Source organism: Porites lutea, chromosome 9 (genome assembly GCF_958299795.1).
Source record: "Porites lutea chromosome 9, jaPorLute2.1, whole genome shotgun sequence".
In the NCBI taxonomy this organism is placed as follows: domain Eukaryota; kingdom Metazoa; phylum Cnidaria; class Anthozoa; order Scleractinia; family Poritidae; genus Porites; species Porites lutea.
In genome coordinates, this window is record NC_133209.1 from 15894661 (window position 1) to 15922619 (window position 27959).

The window sequence follows — 27959 nt, forward strand, 5'->3', positions numbered from 1 at the left end:
CCCAAGGGGTGAGGGGGCGGGGAGTGGACGCTCTTGAAATTGTTGAGCCAAAAGACAGCCTCTTTATGATACAGCATTTCTGCATCCATAGGAACCTTTTTGCATCGTTTTAGTTCACAATGTATGATTAGGTAGTAGCTTGTAAATAATATATGCTTCGCCTTGACCTTTAATCAGAGGCGTTCTCGTGATTTAAGAATATTTGCAACTGATTTATTTTTACTTTTTTAGCTTAAGAAGACTGAGAAAGTGTAGCTGAGTCTGATATTTGAGGGAAATCTTCAAAGAAGGCAACTTTATTTAATTACTTTTGCACAAATACAGAATCATATAATTATATATCGTAGAAGCAGTTCAACGTCAAAATTCGTAATCTATATATCTGTTAAAAGCAAGATTTCCTGACCAAATGAATGTAAAATGACATTATATGTTAATTAGCATTCTTTCTACCCATTTATCTATAACAAAGTTCAATAATCTCTGAACAAATGAAAGCTAGTTTACATAAACGAAGTTTTTCAACATAACATTGACTGATCAGTCTGAAGTCCACGTTTCCATACTATCTTCAAAATAATTTCTTACTCAGAAAGAATTCTTTATATTTTTCTGAGTATTTTTGGACATGAAGCAGGCATGTCGAATAAAAGTTTTTGTTCAAAATGTTCCATATAGGGGATTAAAACGTGGCTAAACTAAAGCACATTTAAACATGCTAGGCCGCGGTGGAGTCCACAGAGACTTGTATATAGTCTCTTTGATCATTTCAAGTAGTATTCACACGGCCGAAGACTGAGCCCACTGTTGTGATTGGTTGCTTTTAACGGACATGGAATCTGGTGTGGTGGGCACTTCCACTGATGAACGAGCCAGGATCTCTCGTTCCAGTTCTTCGCACTTTTGACGCAGCTGAAAAGTAACCAATTTGTGAAGAAGAGTTAAGCTTGAAACAAAGACAACGTGGACGGGGATGGAAATGGTTTTCACGGCTACAGAAAATCCATACCTTATTGAATGGTAACCAACCCCCACCCCCCACCCCCTTCTGTCTCACTGTAAAAAGGTGATCTTCAGCTGTGAAAGGACTCATTTGTAAAAATAACGATTAGCAAGAAATGAAAGTAAGTTTTCTCAGAGACTGCACTCTATTTAAAATTATTACAAAAAAAGAAAAAAAAAATGTCTAAACTGTTCATGAAAAGAGCCGGCGAAATATACATTTGCCAATTGCAGAAAAAGGTATGAAATTTCTTCCAATACTGGGATATTCTTTGGGTACCTGTTCGCAAAGAAAGTGCAATTCTCGACTTCTCTGTTCCTCTGATTCCTGCAAAACCAAACAAAAACCAACAACTGCTTTCAAAATCAAACTTTTCAACAGTTCACATGCATGCACTACAGACAGAGATGTCACATACCTGAGGTTGCATTGTAGGATTCCAGCGAATATAATAACGAGTCCACAGATCAAGTCTTCTCATACTTGCTACTGGAAATAACACCTGGTGACAACAAAAAGAGATGAAAGTTTACAACGTCGATAAAGGATTCTTTCTCTCTTTAAAACTATTAATCATAATTTTCTCAGCCCAAACAAGTGCATTACCGTTCAGACCTTTTTCATCCTATTTCGTACTTTCTTAGGTCCCCTATTGAAAATATCTCCTTGTCGCGTTCAGCCAAAACGAACGTCTATCGGGCTTTGACGTTCCAAATAGTTTTGAGGGAACTATTTTCATGCCTTACAAAAGATTGTGAACACATTCTCTCAAGGTAAATTAGCTTCTCGGGCAAACTGAAGGTTGTTTTGGGATCTTGGTATGAGGCCATTGTAAGCAATGGACCTAACATTTGGCGAACGTATTGTGCATTAACAGCTGAAAACAACAGTCACGGATCCATCCGCGATGAAATTGACCTTAAGCAACAACGACAGCGACGGTTACGAAAACGTCACATAAAAAGTGAATTCGTGCTGCTTCAAACTTTATCGCGCTTATTCCATCTCGTTCAAATCGTCAAATGTTGGCAAATTTTCTGGAGTTGAATTCTAAAAGACTGTATCGATTGTGTTCACGTCCTCGACAAAACGTGAAATTAGGCACTTTCACGTTGTAGTCGTGCAGCGACGGCAAAGAAATGTACAAAGAAGCGTGATGCACGTGCAAAGTTGTTGTTTTGCCAATCTAAACCAATTGCTTTTTTGCCGTTCTCCTTGTCGTCGCCGTCGTCGTTGCTTAAGATCCCTATCGTTAAAGGACTGGATGCGAGAATAGACTGGGTGGGGAGAGGTGTATTATAGGATGGGGCAAGTGGAAAAAAATATCCGCCCCGGCAAAATGTTTCGCTCGACAGACTGAACACCAGTGCTTAGCACTGAGATTTCTGAAATCTTTTGGATATCCATTTTAAATTCCTGACGCTGGTTTTATATACAAGGAATCAAGACATTCTGAAGCGGAAAATGGCTTTTTTTTAAACTTCGCCCACGTGTCACATCGCGCACTCAATATTCTTGTTTCCAATTTTCTCGCGATCTAAAAACAAATAAACAGCAAAGGGCTACGAGTCTAGAGAGACAATATTACTGATGACCAACACTTTTTGGTATAAGATTTCAGGGTCCTAAATTTTTCAATTCACTGAATAACAATATACAAAATGCTTCTACCATCTCTTTGAAAAAATTTATCCTTAGCTAATTCACTAACCTCCCACACAGGTAGTTTTAGGGGAGCACCAGCTCCCCTAAAAACGCCTGCGTGAGAGGCTAGTGATTCACCAGTTGCAAATAATATTTGTTTCTTGCCCTTTTGCATGTTTTGCTTGCATTTTATCCTAATTATATTTCAGTATTATTTCGCGGCCTATTTACTTATTATATTTATAGTCTTAGGTTAGGGGGCGGCAGCTCATCTAATATGCCCCAAGGTTTCAATTTGAGTTTCCTCGCCAGAAAAACACTTCTAAATCTCTTTAATCTTTAACTATCATTTTTGTGGTATATTGAATGTCTGTATATATATATTTTTTTTGGCAATAATAAATAAACTGAAACTTAAAGACAAAAAATGGGCCCTCAAAAACCAACAAAGTTCATCGAGAAATGACTTCTGGTTCATGCAGGAAAGCCATTATCTTTCCGGTTTTGACAGAAAACCTTTGCAGGTTGAAAAAGTAAACGTCAACCAACTCAGGATACGTACATGTTGGTGAAGGTGTGGAGCGTATAGAGGGTTACTGAACTCCATCGCCTGCAAAAATTAAATGAAAAATTATACAATGGTGAAAAAGATTATTCAGTGAAAATAACAAAAACAAACCACAGAACACGACAAAAGAAATCAATTGTTACGTTGATTGGGAAGCCTGAACTGGAAGCTTGGGACTTATACCAGGTCCAGGCTCTCCCTAGATTAGTTTAAGTAGACATAACATTGGGAAAAGATGACGCGATTTTACAAAAATAAACTACAGTGTAAACTAGGATACAGGAAAAAAGAAGAATAATACAACTTAATTACGTACTAGTTACAAAAATAGGATGACATATTTACAGCGGCTAGTTACGGCGACTTAAGGCCCCAGAGTAGGCCTTAGATCGGTGGCAATGAGATTTACCTTGGGACAATCGGGAGCAGGGAGAGCGTTTTCTTTTTGTAATCGTTGTGTAGGAACTAGGTAAGCACTTGATTTGGCTATGCAATGAATCCGCTTGTAATTGGATTTTTGTTTTTACAAAAACCGCGCCATTTCCTCAACCAATAGAGTGTTTTCAAATGACGTCACGGCGGCCATATTGGTGTCCCAAAACAATGAAACGGCGGCCATGTTGGTGTCCTAAACCAGTCCCTTAAGAGTTGAACTCTTTTCTTATACAACGCTTTCTTTTGTTACAATAAATTTGCATATATGCTGGCCACGTGAGTGAAAACACTCTATAAAGAGTTACGTCACGTTGCCAAGGTAGCACAATTTTTGGATGACGGCAAACCGATGTTTGTTAACATAGACATATTATTTTTTTCCCGTTCTCCTTACCGTCGCAGTCGTCGTTGCTTTTGTTGTCATCCAGAAATAGTGCCACCTTGGTAACGTGACGTCACACTTCGCCCCTCTATTAGAAGTGTAATTGAAACCAACAGTGATTTCCCTGCGTGCTTTCCTGCGCTTAGGTGGCGCCTGCTGCATGCAATTTGCGCTGTGTTTTGATTGGTTGCTTGGAATATTTGCTCTGCTGTGATTGGCCAGAGTAAGTGAAGTTTGTTTCAATTTTACGGCACGCATCTGATCAAGAAGTGTTCTTATGATGAATGCCTTATGATTGGTCTTACTGCAAACAAGGTAATTAAAAAGGAAAACCAAAACAAACATCAAGAAGGGGACATACTCGAGTGTTGATGTATGACCATAGAGAAACAGTCTTCACTCTTACATCCTGAAAGAAGAGAAAAAAAATATCACTAAAAAAGTTACATGATATCACCTAGTTGACCACAAAACAGATAGATACACGTTTTGATCAAGGGTATGTTGACACTACACCGGATAAGTTGTCCGGTATAGCATGAACACCTATCCGATATGTGATTCTCCACCCCGGCGCGGCGCGGTTCAGCTTTGCTACGTTGCAGAAATCGCGCCGAAATCATCTTCCTTGGGTGTTAACAGAAGCCCAGGGTTCGTACCCTCTTTTGAACAAAAAATTCAAGGACATTTCAAGGACTTTCAAGGACATATTTCCCATTTTTCAAGGACTCCTCAGTGCAAAAAAGAGCCTTGAGTCTGTCTTCTTGGTTCTTTCACAACAAGAGCAATTTTAGCCTGAAGGTCTTTCTGTGTTTACTCCTATTAGACACTTGAGAATCTGGGTTGGATAAAGTTAGCGCCGAAGTTCAAGGACTCTCTAGCACCGACTGCAATTTTCAAGCACTTTCAAGGCCTTGAATTTTTATTTTAAAATTCAAGGACTTTCAAGGTGCGTACGAACCCTGGAAGCCCTAAAGGTATGGTTTTCATGCGCAAAAGCTATCCAGTAGGGTGAACAGAGCCTTAAGGAGCAGCATCTCGCGGATTTGGGACTCATACTTTATTAACGGGTAGCTTTCATATAGAACTCAGCGGTCATTGAACCACTGTCTAAAAATCTTTGAGGTCATGAGAATGTTATCGCCCGAGACTGTTATAATTAACAATTATTCCTCGAGCCCGAATGGACTCTGAGTCAACAGCCCATGAGGCCTTCTATTGACTCAGAGGCCATGAGGGCGAGAGGAATAATTGTTTTAGTAAAATCCAACTAGTTAGTCAAAAATATCGAGACAAAAAGAACTTTAGCTAGCAAAACGCTATTCAGCCGCCATTGTTTTGGTTTTTAAAACCGGTGCTTTTCGCTACTAGTGGGCTATAACATATAGCCTAGTAGTAGCTCAACCAATCAGAACGCAGCATTGATAATAGACCACTAGTTGGATTTTACTAATACAAAACATCTTGGTGCTCTATTTTTTTTCCCGCTATCATGCTTTACTAGTTTATGCAACCGAAACACTTACCTCTTTAACTCGTTGCTGCTCAGAGTTGTATAGAAAAGTGCCGAACAGGCAACTGCAAAAAAACAAAGCAGCACACAAGTTTATCAAGATTACGAAATATAAAATACTGAAAAAAATCATTACCTCCTGAGTCACAAGAAACATCCAAAACTGTACGAACGATAAGACCAAAAGCGGAAGGGAAGCAGATAAATCATGAAATCTCAGATATTTTATTTTGCCCATTACTGCAAGGCAGAAAGATTATCCTCGACGGATCTTCAGAACAGAAAAGATCTTGTCTTACAAAAGATGGAGTAAGGAGCCTTATGTGCGCTGTTTTCTGTGACAAAACGATCCGCCTCCTTTGAAGCGTTGGTCAACTTCGAACGGGCCGAGGAAGACTGTCCGCTTAACATTAAGGACCTTAGGATACGAAGACGGCGACGGCAACGAGAACATCAAAACAGCAATAGGTTTAGTTAGCAAAACAACACGTACAACGCACTTTTTTTCCGTGACTGCTCGACTACGCTGTGAAAATTCCTAATTTTACGTTTTGTGGAGAGCGTAAACAAGCGACCACGAAATTTTCTTTCTCATTCTGAACTTGGACGTTGTTCTTAGGAATTCAACTCCAGTTCGCCTACAATTGACAACATAACTGAATTGGTCAAGAATAATCGCAATGAAGACCAACAGAACGCAAATTCACTTTTTACGCGAAGCTTTCGCTGCCATCGCCGTCCTCGGATCTTAAGGTTCCTAATATTTGAGAGACAGGAGATTTGAGTCAAAATACGCATACAGAAATACCCTCCTAATAAAATTAAAGAAACAATATAATACTAAATCAAATTCAAACGGGTGGATTAGGGTTCACACCAAGAATACTGATGATGATGATGATGAAGATGATAATAATAGATAAACGAAATTCAATGAAGTAAAAACTGAACCCACAGATCTGTCCCCTTCACCAATGAGACCGTTCACAGAAGCCAAAAAGTTTATTTTCCCCTGTCTGAACGGTCTTTTAATTTATCCAGGATAGGCCAAGCTCCATACACTGCACAACGTAAAAGCGTTATTCGTTACTTTTATTGAATTACTTCACACTCCATATTTTATCATACCTAGTAAGATGGTCGAGCACGGTTATCAAGAAATTCTCATTGAACTCAAAAGCACAAGGAAACTGAAAGGAAAGAGAAATGAACATATAGGCTCCAAATTAGCCGGCATACATAAACAAGAAGATAAAAGCTCTTCTCACAAAAAAGAAGAAACCACGAAACAGTAATGAATCCTACCTGTCTGGTGACTTGCCATACACAGTCAATAAACTGGAGGAACACTGGCGAGCGCTGATCATCAGCGTGATTCTTGTCTCCATGACCGTACCGCTACAGGAATAAAAGCACGGCGTATTTAATAAAAACCAAATCGTGAGAATGAGAAATTTTAATTTCTCGCCCGACTCAGGCCCTGTCCGCACTGATGTGTTTTCAAAAATCTCCGTTTTGTGTCACTGAAACTCCATGGCTTCGCCTCCATACCGGCAGGAGGTTTCGCATTGTTTGCGACCGCTGATGAACACAAATATTTGGTGATAAATTTCTGTCCCCAAGCTATTCCCGGACGTGTGCACGATACTCTCGCCTTGTCCCAATGCTCAAACACGTCATACACCAGTGACTATGACGACAGCGTTTCAGTATAATTTTCGTTCTTTCCTGAGTACGCTAAAGCGACAGACCTACATTATTTTTCAAAAATTTCCCCGTGTCGAGAGCGTTTTCGAAAGTTATTGTTTTGGTCATGATCGATAGTGTGGAACCAAGGCCAAGACACATGCGTTTTGAAATGGTGGTTAGTGTGGAAACGGTCTTAATCCACTTTCATCCGTAAATACTGTTAATGTACTGTAACTGTACTGTAACTAGCAAGAGGATTTCGTTGCGACATATGATGATTACTGAAGGCCCAAATTGGGCGTGGCTTCGCAAACAAAAGCTGGCTTAGTTAGTCATCTCTTTACCTGCTGAAATTTGTGCCCAAAACTTGTCCATTCTTTTTCGATAAGCACCTTCAAAAGAAGAGAGATCCTTAAAAACACAAGACCAGATATGACAGGAGCGAAAAACATCTATATTTGGTTAAAAATATTTTGAAAACCACTATCAAATAACTAAAACAGAAGGCTGTAGTTGTAAAGTTAGCAAGTATTATTTGATATAACAATTTTTGTGCAACGTTCCGACTAGTGAATGTGAGTGACTAGTGAGTGCCAGAGTATTAAACTTTTCAGTAGGGACCTTAAGCTACGTGAAACTTCCTAATTTTACCCTTTAAAGGAGCTGTGTCACGAAATTCAGCCAAATTAGGAAACAACAAAAAGCCAGTTAAATTAACATAAACATAAAAATAACCGCTTAAAACACAAGAAAACGATTTTCTTTCTATCTTTGTGAACTTAAATACAAATTGCCAACATTTCACAAATTAAAAAGAGTTGGAATAAGAGCGATGAAGTTTGAAACAGCGCGAATTCACATTTTGCGTAACATTTTCGCTGCCGTTGTCGTTGCCTAAGCTCCCTAGTACTGACTAGATGTAGACAGTGGTACATATCATCTCTCTTTGTCGGCAGACCCTTAGCTTCAATTGAACGAGGTTAAGCCCTCTCTCGAGCCCCCGGGGGGGGAGGGTACTCCTGGGAATTATTGGTGGGGGGTGTGCCGCTCGGTTCGCCAAGTCCTGACCCACCCTATTTCAGCCAAAAAAATGTCATTTTCCATATCCGTTTTCAGTCCAGACCTCTAAAATCCATACCCGTTTTCAGACCTGGCCTTTAGGCAGAAATTATGTTAGCATTACTTAAATTAGAGCGCAAACAAACATAATTCCTCAAATTCGTTTCGAATTCGTATATTTCTCTTTTTTTCTTACTCATTTGGAATTAAAACGATAAATACGTTCATACACTCCCGTAGTTCTCCCGAAACCATATCAGTGTATACCCGTTTTCAGACCAAAACGGCGCAAAAACCCTACCCGGTGGGGCGGCACATACCTATATAGCTTATATAAGGGAGTACCCCCCCCCCCCCCCCCCCACAGTCCGGAGCGCAAAAATGACAAAACTTCCAATATTTGATAAGCAATCGATAACTTGCTTCCGCGACTAAAACCCGCAGTAGAGTGATAACGGCTACCAAGTTTTCCCGCCAAAATGGCGCTGGTTCACGAGCCCGCACCGCTTAATATTTGAAGCAACAACGACGGCGACGGCTACGAAAACGTCACATAAAAAGTGAATTCGCACCGCTTCAAACTTTATCGCGCTTATTCCATCTCGTTAAATTCGTCAAATGTTGGCATTTTTTTTTTGGGAGTTGAATTCTAAAAGACTGTATCAAAGTTCAGGAAAAGAAAAAGAAAGTTGTTGTCTTGTGTTCACGACAAAACGTGCAATTAGGCACTTTCACGTTGTAGTCGTACAGCGACGGAAAGGAAATGTACAAAAAGCGTGATGCACGTGCAAAGTTGTTGTTTTGTCAATCTAAACCTATTGCTTTTTTCCCGTCCTCGTTGCCGTCGCCCTCGTGGTTGTTTGAGCTCCCTATTGAGAACACCTCTTCCTCCTTTAGAATTTAACGGTCTCTTCTATCTTTAATTCTTCCACAACAACTTGCACGCCTAGGTTTACTGGGCACCCAGGCACCACTAATTTTGGGTGGTCGCTTACGGCAGGTTCATCGTATTATTCATTTTCTTTAATAGAGGATCGTACTCATCAGCAAGCCCGCTTATTTCGTTTTGCTAAAAATCACCTCAAATCCTCTAATGGTTCGGTAATAAGGGTCGAGTAAAAGCATTGCCAGTGCAGTGAGCTGAAGAGACAAAAGAAAAAATATATACATGCATAAAAAAGCAAAAATAGGCGGTTATTGGTATAATAATTCACTTTTATCACGGTAACGACACCTTATAACTCGCCGCTCCTGGTGAAAAACGAGGGAATGCGTCTCGCCCTTTTCAAAGTTATAGGGTACTCTTACCAAATTTAAAAATGTTTGTATGTCGTTTTTATCTGTTCAGTGAAAAGAAAACCTTCCCGCATTCTGCCCCTATGACACACACAATAAAACGAGACTTGAGGTGGCAATTTCATACAAGTCACTGTACAAGATTGAGGCATGTATGCTTACCTGTGATGTTCTATCCCATCCATCGCTACAATGTACAACTACAGAGGTTCGACATCTGTCCACGGCATCAGCTATCTTAACCGCACCAGCGAGAATGACCTGAAAATTAGTATTGTATGTAAGAACCGCATGACTGAAATGCTCAATATATGCCGCGGTAAAAAAGAACCACATGAAATTCCTTACGTGGTTGTTACGAAATTTTTTAATATCACCGCTCCAAGAAGATGAAAAGCATTTAAGCTGGGTTCGTACAGACTTTCGGATCTAAAATTCAAGACTTTTTCCAGACTTTTTTCAAAAACAATTATTTCTTTTTCCAGACTCGAGGTTATCAAATAGGTGATCAATAGAGACCTTATAAGAAACGCAGGAACAAAGCTTTTTTTCATGATGCGCAGCAAACAAACCGGCCAGATTGAATAAGATTTGACCAAAACGAAAAAAGTATTACTTGTTGTAGCTTTGAAAAAAAACCTCAAGACTTTTAACCATTTTTCCAGACTTTATCTCCATTTTCCAGGCTTTTTCCAGGTCTGGAAAATTGCAGGGCAAATTTCAAGACTTTTTCAAGAATTCAAGACTCTGTATGAACCCTACTTAAGGCATGCAAGTTATAATTTACCGCAAAAAATGTAAGACGTAACAAAAGGCAAACAAATCTTCAAAGGTTATTCTTGGTATCTCGAGGCACGATTTACAAGTATCACGTTAGTTTTAATACCTTGATGTGTTCAAGCCAATGAGTTCCTTCCAGATTTGTCAGCCAGCGAACATCATCAATTGTTGGAAAGCAAATATCCTTCAGTTTACGCAGGCTAAAAATATAAAGAGAAGACATAGCCGGCGATAAATGTAAGTGTAAGATACCTGGAGATCGCCAGGAAAAATCAGTCTACTTTTATACTCTCTAAAAACCCGCGGAAGAGATTGTCACAAAGTTGCATTCCAGTTCGAAGAACAAAAGATGAAAGCATTTCGCGGACGGCCAACGCACGGGTTACATTACGGCCCTATGTTACAACAAAAGGGGGGGCTCACAAAGCTTTGACATATCAGTTGCTAGTATTTCTCAATCGGCTACCCCCCCCTCCCCCCCCGGCAGTAAGACGACCAATAACGTAAAGCGGAATGCTTCTGCGTAAAGTCAAAAATAATTTAATAAAACAACATTGTGGCAAGCCCAAGGTACTACAAGACCATTGGCCATCACGCCTCTACATCATACCATGCATGTCATCGGACTCACGTTTGCACAAATGCACGTTCCTTCACCTACAAGGCTTTGTTGGACACTAGCATATATGATATGAATGTGGATGTGGTGCTTTTCCCTGAGCTTGTCTACGGAAGGTTACTTTAAATTTAAGGTACAGTATAAAACGGGCAACAAAAACGTGCAACTTGTTTTGCGACTTTGCAGCAAAACGAGGTGAATAGCGATGTTGCGCGTTTTACCACCCACGTTCGAAGCTGCCTTGCAACAAATAAGGTTGCAAGGTTTTTATTACGGGGTGGTAAAACGCGCAACATCGCTATTCAACTCGTTTAGAGCAAAGTCGCAAAACAAGTTGCGCGTTTTTGTCGCCCGTTTTATGCTGTACCTTAATTTTAAAGTAACCTTCCGTAGGCAAGCTCAGGGAAAAGCACCACATTCATATTCTTATTGGTTACACCTTATAAAACCGCAAGAACGAACTGCTTCAGTGCTTTTTATTTGAATGGTTTCAGTAAACTTTCACCCACAGACACAAAAGTAAACTGATTTCAATGGCGGCCTCTGGCTACACATACCTTTCTCTCATGACGTGAATATTTGCAATGTCTAAGAAAACAAGCTCTGTGTTTTGATAATTCTCCTGCATTTCGTAGCCTCCTCCTTTTAAAGCCTAACAGTAAAAACAAAATCAAAATAATCATATGTTCTACTGACTGGCTGCTCATCATGTCTGCTTTTACTAAAACATATAAGGCCTGAGCCAAACTCTAATTTGGGTCGACCTAAATTAAGTTAAGATCGTCTGTTGGGTCACACGTTGAACTTAGGATGCGTCGAACCAATTAACTGAATCAGATCAGTAATACATTCTCCCGAGCTTTAAACATTTTCCCCGCAAAATTCAATCCAGAGTAAACATTCTGTAACTTAAATTCGCTACATAATTTACAGTACTAGGAAATCGTGTCTGTTCAATTGCAACTTGCCTCTTTCATCCATACGATAAATTACTAGTTTTACATAGGGTATGCGTACCGTAGTATTGTTTGAAAATATGTATTTCTATTGCACGTACTTGATAAAAACCGAAAGATTATCAATACTGAGTACTGGGTGCTTTCTGAAAATTGCAAAAATTAATTCCCTGCAAGAAAAACTGTCCTAATCGCAAAAATTAGCTCCCGCAAAGGACAAAAAATCGCCAATCCGCAAAAATAAACTCCCGCAAAATTTTGTGCTACACGGTATACATTATCACGCAAATTTTTGATTTAATAGTTTAGTTCGTCACATGTGAAGATCGACGTTGGTCCCGGAGACGATCTTCACACGTTCTATCCGTCTGAAGCAGACGGATAGAACGTGTTGAACGATCCAACCGCATTCAGACGAACTTTTAAGTTAAAACTAATCCAGACGTTGAACTTTTCATGAACTTAACACTACATTTGTTTCGTCTCATGAAAAGTTCGACAGTTGGCCGGGTAAATCTACGACCAAAGTCAATTTGAATCTAGTCAAATAACTATGTCTCCATATCCTTTTAGGGCTGGTCACGAGTTTAAGTTAAACAGCTGTTTTCAAAATGTTGTCAAAATAAAAATAAAAATTCCCCAAATTTTTAGACCTCCTTTAGACCTGCCTTTTTGAGTCAACTCTCTCGCAATGTAAATCTGCCTAAAACGGACATCTGGAGTTGGTGCCTTCCTTTCTAGAGTCCTTTTGTTTTTACTCTCTATGAGAAGGACACCTCTCCAGGACGAACTTAGTGCCGGTCCCATAGGGATCCGGTTTGTCCAGCTGGCTCGCTTTGCCGAGAATTCGGTTAGTTCACTGGCCACTTCCGGGTTCCAAAAACTCTCCCTTTTAAAGCGAGGCTAAGAACAAAACCTTTCTTGTGAAAATGAATTTTACTTGCATGCATTTCATATCAATGGCTTCGCACTTAGCCTCGCTTTGAAACAGAGGCTTGAGGCAACTTGGGAATGGCCTATTCTTGGTTTTTGCAACCACGTGACAAGGCGGCCATGTTGGAAGTCAATACAATAGATTCTTTTCGAGGAGAATTTACATTAAAATAAAGTTTGGTTCCCAGAGGAGAGAAATGCTTCTGTTCTTGACCGCCAACATGGCCGCCGTGACGTCACGTGCAAACCAGCAATTAAACGGAACAAAGACCAACTACGTTAGTACATGAAAACCGAGCAAGCCCGCTTAGTGCCTTTAGGGCCGGAAATTTCCAGAGTAATCGCGCTCATTGGGCGGAACCAGCAAGAGGACAGCGAATAACACGGCTATCAACATCTATCTATCAACATAGCGACTCTGGGCTGGCGCGCTTCAAGTTATACCAGGGTGAAAGACATCTCGGCAAAGTAAGTCAACCCAGCTCAATGTACTCAGTCCCACCCGTCACTTCTTAACAAGCACATGGTCATCTACAACATGCAAGATCAATAAATTTTATTGCCAAAAGTTAATCTTTTTTTTACCTGATTTGCCAGAGCATTAATTTTAGGTCTCGCATCCATGATCAACAACTTATGGCCTCTTGCATTGGCATCCAAAATGGCCTGCAAAGATGGACAACATAAACAGTAAGGGCCACTTGAGACAATAACTGTACAACAAAAAGAACTTTATCAGGAGCCCATAAACAGGAGCGAGCAACTTCCACGTACTCTTGTCACAGCGTTTTCACCGACCAGTCTATTTTTAGAGCGATTTTGGCGCGAATTTAGATATCTTCAAGTCCTACAAAACAGTTAACAAAACTTACGGACTTGAAAATGACATTTTCGACCTTGTATTGACATTCAGCTTTCCTTAATACTTTATATTTCGAATCCTATCATAGACGGAGCGGAGCTTCCATTTTCGCAGCACAAGTGCCCTGAAATGTGTCTAAAACCAAACCGGTTCGTGAAAGCGCCGTGTCATGAGAGAGTGAGTTGTTCACTTCGGGTTATTCTTTACTGTAAGTGAGATCGGCCTCAATGAACACGTATCAAAGCGCCTTCGATTTTCTCCACAAGTTAGGCTTATCAAAGAAGCTGACGTTTCGAGCACCAGCCCTTCACCAGCCCTACGATCGATAACTTAGAAGAAGACCAAATGTCGCTTATGAGAAAATAACAAAGTTTGTTCAAGTCCCCCCGAAGTTTTCTCGGTCGACCGTATGTCACTCGAAACCAGACTGTTATGTCGCCAGAAATTTTATCAGGTTTAATACACAAAGAAATAGAGTTAAATAGAGCATCAAGAATGTGTCAGTAATATATCTCATTCTTTGAGCCACATTGACAATAAGATGAAACAAGCGCGATAAATGTGTAATATAACTCGTACTTTAAGCCTTGATGAGAAGAAAGAAGCGCGATAAATGAGAAACAGGGATGTTAGGATGTCGTTGAGCATGATAAAATTTTCGGCGACATAACTTCGAGCAAGATGACTTTCGGGCGACTTGACCGAAAACCGTTCTCTTTACATTATATGATAACATTTAAAAACTATAATTTTGATAAAACACAAAACTGAAGACAGATCGCTTTAGAATGGTCGCTCTTGGTTCGCGACGAAACCGTCCATGTAAATTGACCATACTTAAGGGTAAACTGTCCTAACTATCCTTTATCCTCCGATAAAGATTTAAAATTGTTGGCAATAAGGTTAAAACAGCACACCTGAAAATAACGTTCATCATCCTTATTTCTAGTTTTTCCCACAAGTCCAGCATTGGGCTGACTGGCACGAGTGATGGAGGCTGAGTTCTTTGGGTGAAGCCATGAGAGAACCTAGAAAGTGATAAAAAGAGAAAACAACGTGTGAGGTGTCACACGACCCAGCTTCCATTAATCTTTATTCTGTAGCAAGGAAAGGTACTGTGTCCCCAACATTTATCACTACTTGAAAACCAATGACAGCGTTTGCTTCTCTGAAAATTCCCTTGGAGTTGCCTGGACATGTTTGAAGCTCTTAGGCAGCGTTCATACTTTGCGTACGGCAACGGTGCCCGAGTTCGGTACTCGCTTGACGTTAATGTAAACACACCCTTTTTTCAAGGACCCAAGCCAGAATTCGGGTGCGGTGCCCGAGTACAAGGTCGAGTCCTTCTACTCAGGCAGAGAAGTGGGCGGCAGGTCCCTGTGGGTACATCGGTTTTTTTTTTCTCCGGGTACTCAAGGTTTGAACATAACAACATTTTGTGTCGGTACCTAGGCACTGGTTCCCGGGCACTAAGTGTGAACATCCCCTTAAACTATCACATGAACACGGTTTTAGAGTTGGCAGTTTAGCAACTTCAACCTGACGAACTTTTAGTGACCGTCTGCCAATCGGCCTAAGTGATCATATACATAAATTGATGTACCTCGATTCTTACGGCTTTATGACCTCGTTTTCAGCGCTTACAGTGTGTACTCAACGTTATTACAGGAATTACAGGAAGAAAATGGATGCTGGTCAATTAAGGCTAGTAGGGTTAACACTTTTACTTTTAGAAGAGGCGAAAGTCAAAACTCGACAAAATTTTCAAACTTCAATTTGCAAAATTAATATGGAAAAAAATAAACAAAAAAGTGGAAACAATGCTCAAGAAATTTCATTTGAATGGCAACACCATAGGATTTCATCCACAGACTCAAAAGTTAGAACCACCTACTAAATAAATAGTACCATGAGAAAGTAGTGCTGAAGAGGTTTCATTTGAATGGCAACACCATAGGATTTCATCTACAGACTCTAAAGTTAGAACCATCTCACACGACTCCATTCACTCTGGGAGTGAACAGTTTTTTAAAGGGTTTATATTTCTCAGTTTAAACCGGACTTCTATTGTAAGAACGAGAAACTCGGGAGCTTAAGCAACTACGACAAGAACGGCAACGAGGACTGCAGAAAAGAAATATGAATAAGAGCGACAAACTTTGAAATACTGCGAATATGCTCTTTAAGAGACGTTTTCGCCACCGTCTTCATCCTCGTTGCTTAAGCTCCTTCTTTTTAGCATTTCTTAACACGCCAATAAGTCCAGCTTGAGCTGCAAAAGATAAACATAACTCACTGGAATTCTTTCTCTGCTGCGGAACACTGCTACTTTTTTCAAATCCTCATCTGTAACAGAAGCCGGCACTACAAGCTAAAACACAAACGTAATACTAAAAATTTCAAACAGAAGAAACATGTACAGTATGAGTACACCGTATACCGATACATAGACATTATTTCCTCTAACAGGAGACTTTCCAAAAAACCTGTAAGCAGGGTTTACTCTAGGAATTGACAAATGTCAACCACAACGATTGTGGCCTATTAGATGTACAGTGGAACCTCGATATACGCCCATATATCGAAGTCGGTATCGCAAACTAAATTTTTACCCCAGTTGAAGCAAAATACCGAAACGTCGATATAACGAAATTCATCGTAGCGAACATATAATAGATATAATGTACATGTCTGTTTGCCAGTCCCTTGGCCCTTTGTACAAAAGTATGGGGTTCCACTGTAAAAGACATCATCATCATCCACAATCTATTATTCCACGCGTGCGCGTTGGGTATGAGATTGTAGATAGCAAACGAGGCACGTAGCGCCGAGTTGGTTAAAATCATCTCATATCCTGATCCAACAAGCACGAGTGGAATGATTATTTTATTAAAAACGCCCACAAAATATGGAGAATTCTTCCCGACTTCATTTCTAAAAACAACCGATTGGATTTTCAGCTTGTTTTTAGTTTTAAGCAGACGCGTACAGTTACCATATTTGGAGAGCATGGTAAAATGGCTCATATACATGCACCATGATGGCTAAGCCAATCAGAGCCCTAGAATTGCATTATTCAATGATTCAGTTTTTTAATAAAAGATACTATGCTACTTGCACCAATAATTGTCTAATAACTGAAGGGTTTCCTAAAAAACGGGTGCTTGTTTACTAGGTCGTTACAAGCGCCCTTTTCTAGGGAACTCTTCAATTATAACTGGTGCTTGTCGGATTCCATTATGAAACAAACAGATAACTTACATGTACATCACTTTTACATGACAGTCTGGACATTTTTCAAACCACATATTTGTTAACCTGAATTCGTGTGGAGGGAACTTTAATAAACCAATCTGGAGAGACGTTTTGGTGAGCGGATTCACTGGTTTCGTATGGACAGAAGGTCGATTTGTGTAAAAAAAAATGCGGCCTGTGACCAGGCTCTGCATTTGGGGAAAAAGGCAAAAAAAATCGGCGAAAAAAAATATTCTAGGGAGCAGAAGACCGCCCTTTCCCTCTCCTCAGTCCACCGCTCGGCCCTCCAATTTTTTCTATCCCGTTTCACTCCGTTTTTTTGCCATTTTTTTCCCCCACAGCAGAGCCTGGTCTCAGTCTACTATGGACTGGACCCACAGCTGTACATATAAGTAATGGTAACAGGACTGAGTGGAGTCCAATTCGGTCTGTAATCATACGAGTGATTAACAAAATCGGACGACCGCGTAGCGGGAGTCCGATTTGTTTAATCACGAGTATGATTACAGACCGAATTGGATGACACGAAGTTCTGTTACCAATTAATCATAACTTTAACAAAATTTGTGATATATAGGGCTCTTTTTAAATCAAAACACAAGAAATTCTAAGATTTTTCCGCTAGCAATGAAAAAAAAAGCCATTTAAGCGCGCGCGTGATGGCGCGTACTGTCCAATTACTTAGGCATGACGCGTACTGTCCTATTAAACTGTCCTATTAAGGCTGAAATCAGGGCAGTTGAGAACCAATCAGATTTGAGAATTTTGTTATAGTTATGATTAGAGCTTAAAACAGTATGAAAAAGAATGGAGAAACATACCAGAGCAGGATATGTTTCACAAAACTCAAATTTCTCGTTGATTCTGGTGATCTGCCAACACTCATTGGGAACATTCTGGAAAAAAAAAAACATGTGCATATATCAGACTTATGTATGCAGTGCTATGACTAGAGGTAGTGAAGAAAATGATGTTCCTTAAAACAATTGACAGACATTATACATGCATGTAAGAGAGAAACGTTCACATTTAATTTGCTGACAAAGACTAGATGATTTGGCTCAGACAACCCACAAATGACAATAATAACGTTATACCCTCTAGTTTTGACATTTGCAAATTTTACTGTTCAGTTTTTTTGAAACGCCTTTCTTGGTTTATTGGGTACATGTATGCATGTTTATGGTCTAAAACACAAACAAACAAACAAAAACCTTGCATTGGACATTGATTGTTGGTGTTAATGTGTACGGACCTGTTTTGCTGTGCTCTCACAAAAGATGAAATTTTGTTTTAAATAAAAGTTTTAATCGTTATCTCAAGGCAACAACGTTATTACACAGTTGACTCCCAATAACTCGAACCCTCAAGTGAAATCGAAAAAGGTTCGAGTTATCGGGAGTTCGAGTTATCGGAAGCTCGAAGAAAAGAGCCGGGAGTAAGGAAAAAAAACCGTTTTTACTGCACAGTGAGCATTTTAATCACATTTAATTGTAGAAATGTTGAGTGGAAATTGAAAGATACTTTTAGATTATAAATCAGAACATAAAGTAACAAAACGTTGCCTAAATAGAGCATGCATTTTACTGTTTGAGAAGTAAAGCTATTTCACGTTAGATTTGTGACAAACAACATCAGCCTCCACCATCGATCCACTAGTAAACTATATGCCTACAACACTTCAATGGGAAATTCAAAATTCAATGCTTCGGAGGCAGTACACTGTTTTTTCCCAACTTTTTAAGGGCTCAAAACATGGTTCGAGTTATCGAGGGTAAAATTATTTAGAAATGATCTGAGGGGAAACAAAAATTACTTCGAGTTAGCGGGAGTTTCGAGTTATTGAGGGTTCGAGTTACCGAGGGTAAAATTACAGTAAATGTATGACGGAAATCCAGGGGAAATCGATTTTGGTTCGAGTTAGCGCGAGGTTCGAGTTAGCGAGGGTTCGAGTTATCGGGAGTCAACTGCATTTATTATTTGTGTGTAGCTGTACTTGTTGAGCTATATCCCCCTTTTTTTCTTCTTTTTCTTTTTTCTCTTTTCTTTTCTTCACTTTTAAAAATTAATCCAAATTTTCATTCAGTACCCTTAACTTGCATGGTTTACCCTATAGTTCCTGGAAGCCTATAGTTTATAAGCCCCCGGCTTCTATATAGGCTTCCTTGTCACTAACAATTTTTGTACATAATTTAGTTAGAATAGTGTATATTATATTTAATTTATTATAAATTTCTGTATATTGTTGTTGTATTTGTATGTCGTCAATGGCAAAAATAAATGAATGAAATGAAAAAAAAAAACAGAGGAAGCCATGTCCAGATTGATATTTCACTATTGTAACTGGGGTTAATAATAATAATAATAATAATAATAATAATAATAATAATAATAATAATAATAATAATAATGGAATTTATATAGCGCTTATACATCGCTGTTCTAAGCGCTTATCTAAGCGGTTGTCTTCTTCACTGTTGCAGTTTCAAACTACACTGTAACTTTAAATTTGTGACGTTACCATTTTATCTGCCTTATGACACTGTTTCTAGGCCACAAAACTTGTCACAATTTACCCATTAATTTATCACATATCTTCTGTTAGCAGTCATCTTTTATACATGTACACTATACCTGTCTTAGAAATTCCTTTTCTGGATCATAGATGTCCCAACCATTGACTTCAAATCTCTCTTTGTAAGTGTAAGCAAAGAAAGGCTGGAAAACACAATTAAGAATACCCACTGTTATGTAGTTTCTACTTTGGTTACTTAGATTCGTACGTACCACACCTGCACAAAGTTATCAGTTTACAGTCACTAATGAATTCATTATTCAGAAGTTGAATTTGATTTGCCATTAGTTGCTGCCAAATTCAAATTCAAATGTGCATTCCTACAGGAATAATGAGCAGGGAATTTTTTATGATAACTTCTCTGTTTTTGGTCAGATTGAAATATCTTTGAGTAGACAAGATTGCTTTTAAGACATTTACAGTACATCAAATTCAAGAAAACTGAGCTGTTAGAAATTTCATAACTACCTTGCAAATGAATTCATTGCTCATTACACATACAGGAATGCAGAGATGAACCTGAAATCAACACCTACCAATGGATATATTTTTCAAATAATAAATTCATTAATGAATTATTGAGGGGTACGTTTGACCTGGCTTGAATGTAAATTAGAATCAGAAAAAGTTAATAAAAATATTGGCACAAATAAAGCTGGTTCTGATGTAAAAAAGTTCAATACATGAAGCTCTAATTAGCATCTCAGTGTATCTAAGTAGACAATTCATTATCAGTTATTATTGTAATATTATTGTCCAAGACATCAGGTAGAATGAAAAGCAGAATAACATTGACTAGTTTTTTATGTAAAGTAGGCATTTTCCATTTACCAAACACTTTCAGAAACTTTGATTGAAAGGCCCATTAGGTGAAGAATGTAGTTCCATTGACACAAGTTCCATTCATTCCCAGCTGTTGCTAAAATCTGAGATGGTGGCTCTGATATCACCATGAACAGCCTGAGACTAGTGAATCCTTGTGAAACTCGTAAATGGAACATGCATTTCCACCAGAATAGTTTCCAATGGGAAAACACGGCTATACATTTTCAAACTTCCACTTGCAGCTGTAGGCCTGGAAATTTTCCAGTTGAATGTATGGAACATGTTCCATTGACATCCCAACCCAAATTTGCTTGGTAAATGGAAGGCACCCAATATTCCAATGAGCACCACGTCATTTCTTTCTCTACTGGTGTAATATAATTATTTTTTGGCAAGCTAGGGTCATGGAACGCTTTTGCATGCCAGTTGTACTAAAGGTTGCATTAAAACCAAGTACATGTAAATGGTGGTTTTACATGTACACATCATAACAAAAACCAAAAAAACCCTGCTTACCCTTGAATTTGTAGCAGGAAAAGCATACACCTAAACAAAACAAAAGCATGATAATTAATGATACATGTAAATCAAATAATGGGCTGGCAAGCAGAAGGAGTAAGATTATTCTCAGGGAACTGACAACATCTTCGTTATTTATACAGTAAATTTCAATGCAAGTTAACAAATGTTTCCACAGTTGTCCTGCCTTTATCAGTTGAAATAGTATTATCCCATTTTATTTTTTTTATTTTTCATGCTTGAGAAAGCCATTATTTTATTTTTAAACTGGTGAAGCCAGAAGAGAAAAAAAACCTGCCAGAAACATGTCATGTTAACTAGAAATAAGCATTGTCAAATTTCTTAAAATAATGATTGATGCCACAGTTCACTTTTCAATGATATAAAATAATTATAAATTATTACTCATAATTTTAACAATAACCTAATTACTAATTATAGTGAAATGCTTTTCAAAAACCTAATTACTGTTGTGAAACTCAGAAGACCATGAACACTAGACAAATATTTCTGGAATGTCATTGCACTGTACAAGAAAGAAATTTAATTTTGAGGATCTTTTTTCAGAGCATGCAATTACAGTTGTACTGTACGTACGAGTACCACTCCAAAGTCTGCTCTGAATGAGAACACCACCTTATCATGGTCGGGCAATTTACTAGTCTCAATGACCCCCAGGGCTACATGTATGCCGACTGGAGTCTTGTACTCCTGGCAGGGCCACCCATGCTGAAAAGGTCAAAGGGTAGAGACCACACAAAGAGTGACCCCCTGGTCCTCCAGGTTGGGGGGGGGGGGGGGTGGGCATAGAAATACTAACAGGGGGTGTCACTGCCGGGGCTGTAATGACGCTCTTTGAACAAAGCCAGTGGGACACCCAAAGGCCAATAGGCCCCATGCTCAGTTACTGGAATGTGAGGACCATGGCAGAGGCAACAAGGGTAGGGCAAGTACATGTAGCTATGGAGATGAAAGAGTATGGGAATGAAGTGCTAGGGATAAGTGAGTCCACGCTAGGACACATACATTGTACTTAGGAGGGAGGGTGTGAATGACTGCTTTACAGAATTAGGGTGCACCCCAGAAGGTCGGACGGCGAGAAGAAGACCACAACCACATGCACTTGGAGAAGGACTGAGGAGAAAGAGCAAAACACAGCAGGGTGGAAGAGATGGGAGGTAGCCAAAGCACTTGCATGAGACAGAAGGTGTTGGTCAGACCGCTTTATGCATGCACCTACTAGTATGAGAGACATAATGATGATGATTACCACTCAAAAGTAAGTTACATGTACCAGTGGCGTCTCTTTTCCTGCGTGACAGGATTGAAGAATAGCATCGTGCACTACATGATTCTCATCACAAAAGAATCACAAAGGAATCAGTGCAGCGGCAAGTTTTGGCAGAAGATATTGAAGACTGGTCCTGCATGAGACCAACTAATTTTGCAAAGCATAAACTTTAACATTTTGGGTTGATCTTGCTAGTTTCCACGACATTAACCCTACCATCTTAGAGCATGGAAGAGGCTACTCCAAAAAAAGTTTTAATTCTCCCATTTACCTTGACGAAGGAATTTATAAGCCTCCTTTTTTGTTTTGCAATAAATAATGCTCTTATAGTAATTTATTCTTTAAAAAATATATACAATCGCTAAAGTTTCATAATGTAACAAAGTAATAATAAAGGTTTTGTATTTTGTAGGGAGTTTCAAAGTACAAATGTATAATGTGCACTTGACTTTGGCTTCGATCCATTCTTTGTACCAGTAACCCAGTGATGTCTTCAAAGTAAGTTGGACAAAGCAAAGAAAGTACTGTAGCATGTACATACATGTACTGCTTGTAAATAATATTACTTCTATACTCAATAAGCATAAGCAATTAAAAACAATAATCTGCATTCAGTAGTAAATGTATTTGTTACCATAAGCTTGTCATACACTATTCGCCTGGAGTGATTCTCTTGTTTGTGGGCAAAACGTAGGTTTCTCATGTCCTGAAAGCAAAATGATAAAAACAGTATTTAAAATTTTGCTGAACTGATCCTGTTTAATTCTATTTAGCAATGAACAGGAAAATTACGTCAGAAATGTTTCCTAAGCTTTCTCAAAAACATTTCCCACCATATTGAAGCCTACTACATAATATGTAAAACACAAGGCAAGAAAAGCAAAACAAGAGGGAAGGAGAGAAAGTGAAAAGTAAAAGTCAAGACTGATCTCGGAAATTTTGCCATCAACGCATTCCCGAACTTCGCAAGCTACAGTGGTGTATTATTTTGCATCTGGATCAGGAGGCAGCAAAGTCTACAACCTGTAAACGGCTTTGTGGTAAGATTTAGCTCTTATAGCATGACAGTGACCAGAAAACTGCTCAACTAGCTTCAAAACACTTTTTTCAGCAACATTTTTAGGGGCGAATGGTTAAGTCTTATTGATCTCCACACACTGTACCTGCACGTTTTAGTCAAATCAGAAGTAACAACACCTGCCATATTGATTTTTGATTACCAGTACAGTTAAGACCAATCAACATGTCGATCATTATTTTTATACATGTATCTTATTGAACAAAAAAAGAAGTTACTGAGGGTTGCCTTTGATGTGGTTCAATTATTAAATTTTTTATCTTTGGCTTTTTCCTTCATACATTACCAACCCCTAAAAAAAGGAACAGCTAAGTCTACATTATTAGAGCGGTTTTCACTTGACTGTCGTAAAACCAAAACCAAAGTAATTACACTAGCCAACCAAAGGGCGTAGTAAAACCAAAACCAAAACCAAAACCAAAACCAATCCCTTTCGACAGTCAAGTGAAAACCGCTCTATTAGGTAACTTTTGTATTGCAGGTAAAAATTGCAACATTTATTTGTTAGGATGGTCCTTATGAAGTACATGTACCTTACAAAACAGCTCTAGGCCATAAGCATTTTCCCCTCGGCTTGTTGTTCCACCAATCTTTTCTACACGATAAATAGTACAAAGAGGCACTTCTACTGTGAAAGGTGGATCCTAAAATTAAATACATGTAATTATTACAAATTTGAAATAAATAAGAAAGGTCATGGCCATGCATGAATATCATTTCCGGAGTGTTCAATGTTCAACACTGTTTTTACGTCAAAAACAAAACAGTTCCCTTTACACTTGGTTGATTCTAGGTTGATTCAAATCTCAATTTCCTTTGTTGCCTGTCCCTCTTTCACGAATAATTAGGGCTAGGAGACAAAGGAAAGTTTGAATTAACCTAGGTTAAAAAATATTATTTTGACCTGAATCTAATTTTGACCTGTAACATATATGTTAATTAATGAATTTAATATTTCCTATACACTATAAAAATAATATATTCTTTGCTAGCGCTATAATGCCACAACCTAAATACACTGTATATGTACTGTAGTACTAGTACAGGTGTTACAAAGTATGCATGCCATAAAGCTCAGCTACTGTACACATTAGCCTTTCATTAAGAACTTATGTAACAACAGTTCAATCCTGATCAACAAAGGTACAGCTACACACTTAAAAAGTACACCTACAGACTGTATACACTTATATACTGCACAAGTATTATATATTACATGTATTCAAATAAACCTTACCTCATCAGCCTTGAAGTGCAGTCTGTAGTTTGTAATTTGAAGGAGACCACGCACAGCCCCACTGAATGGACAGAGAAAAGTGACTTCTTTTGCTGAGAATAAATGAGCAGAAAGTCAAGAGAAAATAAATAACTTTTGATGCTAAAAGCCACATTGTAGTTGTGTGACTAACAGGGATGTAGCTAACAAAATGATAAGCAGGCTTTTTTGTTATTCTAGCCAGCTGTTTTACTCATCTGCATCTCTAACATTCTCACACATCGTTCAGCTGGAGAAATTAGCAGGCAGCCGGCTCTTAGCGACATCCCTGGACTAATCAGTCAATCACTGATCAGTCAGTCATCAAATATCACACTAAACAGGGTGCAAAGAAAGTCAGTTTTACAGCTTGCCATTTAGGCATGTAGCATGTAATAGACCAAGAATCATTTTCACTAGACTGAAGAAATTTTTGATGACCAGGATTGACTACAGTTCTTGTTATTTGAAAACCTAAAAACCTCACTTGCCCTGTCAGACAAGTTAAAAACAGAATTCACAAGCTTGGAAGCAAAATTCAATAGCCTGAACTATTCCTACATATTATTGTATAGCTATCTTTGCACACTGAAACCATAAAAATAAATAGAAAAGAAGATCTTTAAAACTAATGCTTAGTTGGTATTAGCTGTTGTTGTCGCTGTTGTTGTTTTATTTATTTTATTTTGCTGTTCCCACCCCATTAGTCAACAAATAACTATCATCACATGTACAGTGTATGCTGTACATATAAATAATAAAATGACAAACTCCACTGCAAACACTTATGTTACTTGACAGTGTATAACATGACTAAAACAATAACAGCTCTACTATCACTTACCACTGGCTTGAATTTTCTCGCCTTCAAATAGTCGTAGGTCACCATGAGAACTTGGGTCACCCTAATAAGCATCAGACAAAATACACTACCTTATTAACGAGCCATGAAATTAAGGTATTGGAAATTAACGTGACTTAAATTAATGCAAATTTAATGGAAAACGACTTTCAAAAAGAAAATTAACATGAAAGAGGTGGTAGAATTTCATAATAAAGGAAATTAATGCGATTAAGACTCAGTTGGTGGTGACAACTGGAACAAATTTATTTCAACACTGGATGCAAAAAAATTCAAAACTGAACAAAACTGAGCTAACATCACTTCTGACAGCGACAACGATGAAGATGAACTCCTTAGCTTTTGTGAAAGATGAAAAATAAAGGGTAAATGGAAAGAAAGAAAGCTAGTAGTTAATGTTTTTTAGGTGTCAAGAATATCTGGACAGGTTCCAAAATTGGGGTTAAAATACTGGAAATTAAGAGCATGGAAATTAATGCTGCACTTAATTAACGCCGTGGAAATTAACGCTCAACAAAATTAACGTGACTTAAAAAACGCAAATTTTAACGATTAGTGTTAATTTCATGGAGCATTAATTTCCTATAACAAGGTATACATCAGTCTACGTGTAACACAACATAATTATTTATAACATCCTCACAGTTATACAAGGAAAAGAAAAGGGTCTGGAAGTTAAAGAAATTACAGAATGAAATTAATAAATTCAATGAGCCAGATCTATAGCCTGCAAAGGCAGATGTATTTCCAGTTGTTGCTTCTCTCCACCTGAAAACTGAGAGAAGCAACAACCCGAAATACATGTATGTGTTTGCAGGCTAGATCCAAGGAATTGAAGTGTTGCTGTTGTTGTATTTTTTCTCCATACATGACAGTGGCTGTTGATATGTGCCATTTTACATACACTGTAGCAAGTTTCCAATTTTGTCATTTTGCCTGAGAAGACAGCTGATATTTCACGATGCCACCATGGTTTTCCCCCTATATACTACTACAGGAGAAATTTCTGCAATTTGATTGGCTTGGAGCAGTGGTATTTCAGCTTAATTTGAAATACCTACATGTGAAAATTACAAATCTTTTGCGGGTAGTAGTATAAACAAATAATAGCATGATTTGTACATGATATTTGGCATAAATACCACTCTTGATATTTCAAAATTGCCTCAAATTTCACTCGAAATTACGTATAACAATTTTGAAATATCACTCGTGGTATTTATGCCAAATATCACTACAAATCATGCTATTACCTATACAAATAATGTCTGAGAAACAAATGCAGAAATTCTGTATAAATGATGAGTTACTACCAAGATCTGGATAGTGCTTCTGATTGGTCATGCTGCAGGAGAAATTTGCTTCAGCCAATCAGTAGCACTGCCCAGATCTGGACGGTGATGCATTATCATGCAGTTGAGTATGGAATTTCTGTGATCGTTTCTCAGATGTCATTTTGTGGGGAAACCAGTGGTAGTATCATGACCTTTTGGCTGTTTTTGTCCGGCTAAATGTAGCGAATTTGAACAAGTGGTGTGAACATATTATTTGGAGTGTGCCTGTGGAACACACCTTGTCTTCTGAGTAACCATCTTCGGAGAAATCATTGTTTGGTGAGTGAGATCTGTGCTGGCTGGCACTTCCTTCAGAGGTTTTGCTGTGGGAGACGCTTTTCATTTGGGTGCTGTCCATTGCTACATGTACATCACATGAAACTTCTATGACTTGTTTTCTCTTTCCTTCCTCGCTACTCCTAACTTTTGAAAACAGTGCACTTCTCCCAGGAGCGTGTAAACTTACTGCTGAACACAACAGACTTCAGGATCTAAATAAAGAAGTATAAAAACTCAGCAGTAGGTCCATTTACGTATGAGATCAAGGATATGCGTCCGTTGACGCTGCAAAGTTCTGTACTGCAGATAATCCTATGTGTCGTTTCCTTCTTGGCGAAAAACGCCATAAGGCTTGGTGCCACGAAGTATTCTTTCAAAAAGAGCTATACAAAGCCTATATATACAATTCTATGGCGTTTTCCAGTGACAAAAACGTTACATTTCTTACCTGTGCGAAATCAACCCGACTGGACTTCAAACTTTCCAGGATGTTCGTCGGCCATCTTGGATATTTGAGCCCAGCCTTGCCTCGCTATGGAATGTTAACTCGGGAAATCTGGGTACTGATGACGTATATTGGCGAAGATTCGGCCGCCATCTTGGTCACGCGAAATGAAAATTGAAGGAGAGTTTAACATGTGAATCGATAAAAATCCTTCGAAATCACATAAATATTCATACATGGAGTATTCGTGAACAGAAAAGGCAGAAGATATTGCAGTTTTGTGGCTCTATTCTACGTCATCAGCCGACCAACCCCTTTAAACTTGAGGACTGGGCATGATGCAGAACACCGAAGCGAGGTTCGAATTCTCAACGATGGCGACAGCTGAGACGCTAAAAGTGAGTATTTCCTTCGAATTTTGTCTTAATTTCCTCCTTAAAAACGTGATGTATTGTGTTAAAGAGAGTTAATTCTCCTATTATTGGTAACATTTAACATTTTG

General features: G+C 38.6%; 1 protein-coding gene across 2 annotated transcripts; it reads right to left on the reverse strand.

The window, feature by feature from the left end:
• Window positions 1-267: 267 nt before the first annotated feature.
• On the reverse strand, window positions 268-27604 carry LOC140947881 (phosphatidylinositol-3,5-bisphosphate 3-phosphatase MTMR2-like). 2 transcript variants are annotated; one of them, XM_073397093.1, is made up of 25 exons: window positions 27461-27603; window positions 26972-27224; window positions 25382-25442; window positions 24520-24611; window positions 23816-23926; window positions 22839-22910; window positions 20911-20940; window positions 19629-19712; window positions 17816-17890; window positions 16036-16110; window positions 14657-14767; window positions 13463-13543; window positions 11546-11640; window positions 10476-10569; window positions 9752-9850; window positions 9374-9433; window positions 7579-7626; window positions 6851-6943; window positions 6674-6735; window positions 5559-5610; window positions 4394-4441; window positions 3210-3257; window positions 1422-1505; window positions 1283-1330; window positions 268-912 (listed from the first exon to the last, which is right to left on the reverse strand). In XM_073397093.1, the coding sequence occupies exons 2-25, from the start codon at window positions 27089-27091 to the stop codon at window positions 781-783; spliced, it is 1875 nt and encodes a 624-aa protein (XP_073253194.1). In that variant the 5' UTR covers window positions 27092-27224; window positions 27461-27603; the 3' UTR covers window positions 268-780. The 2 variants fall into 2 exon arrangements, with proteins under 2 accessions (XP_073253194.1, XP_073253195.1); XM_073397094.1 differs by lacking the exon at window positions 1283-1330 and having other exon boundaries at window positions 27461-27604.
• Between the last annotated feature and the right edge of the window lie 355 nt (window positions 27605-27959).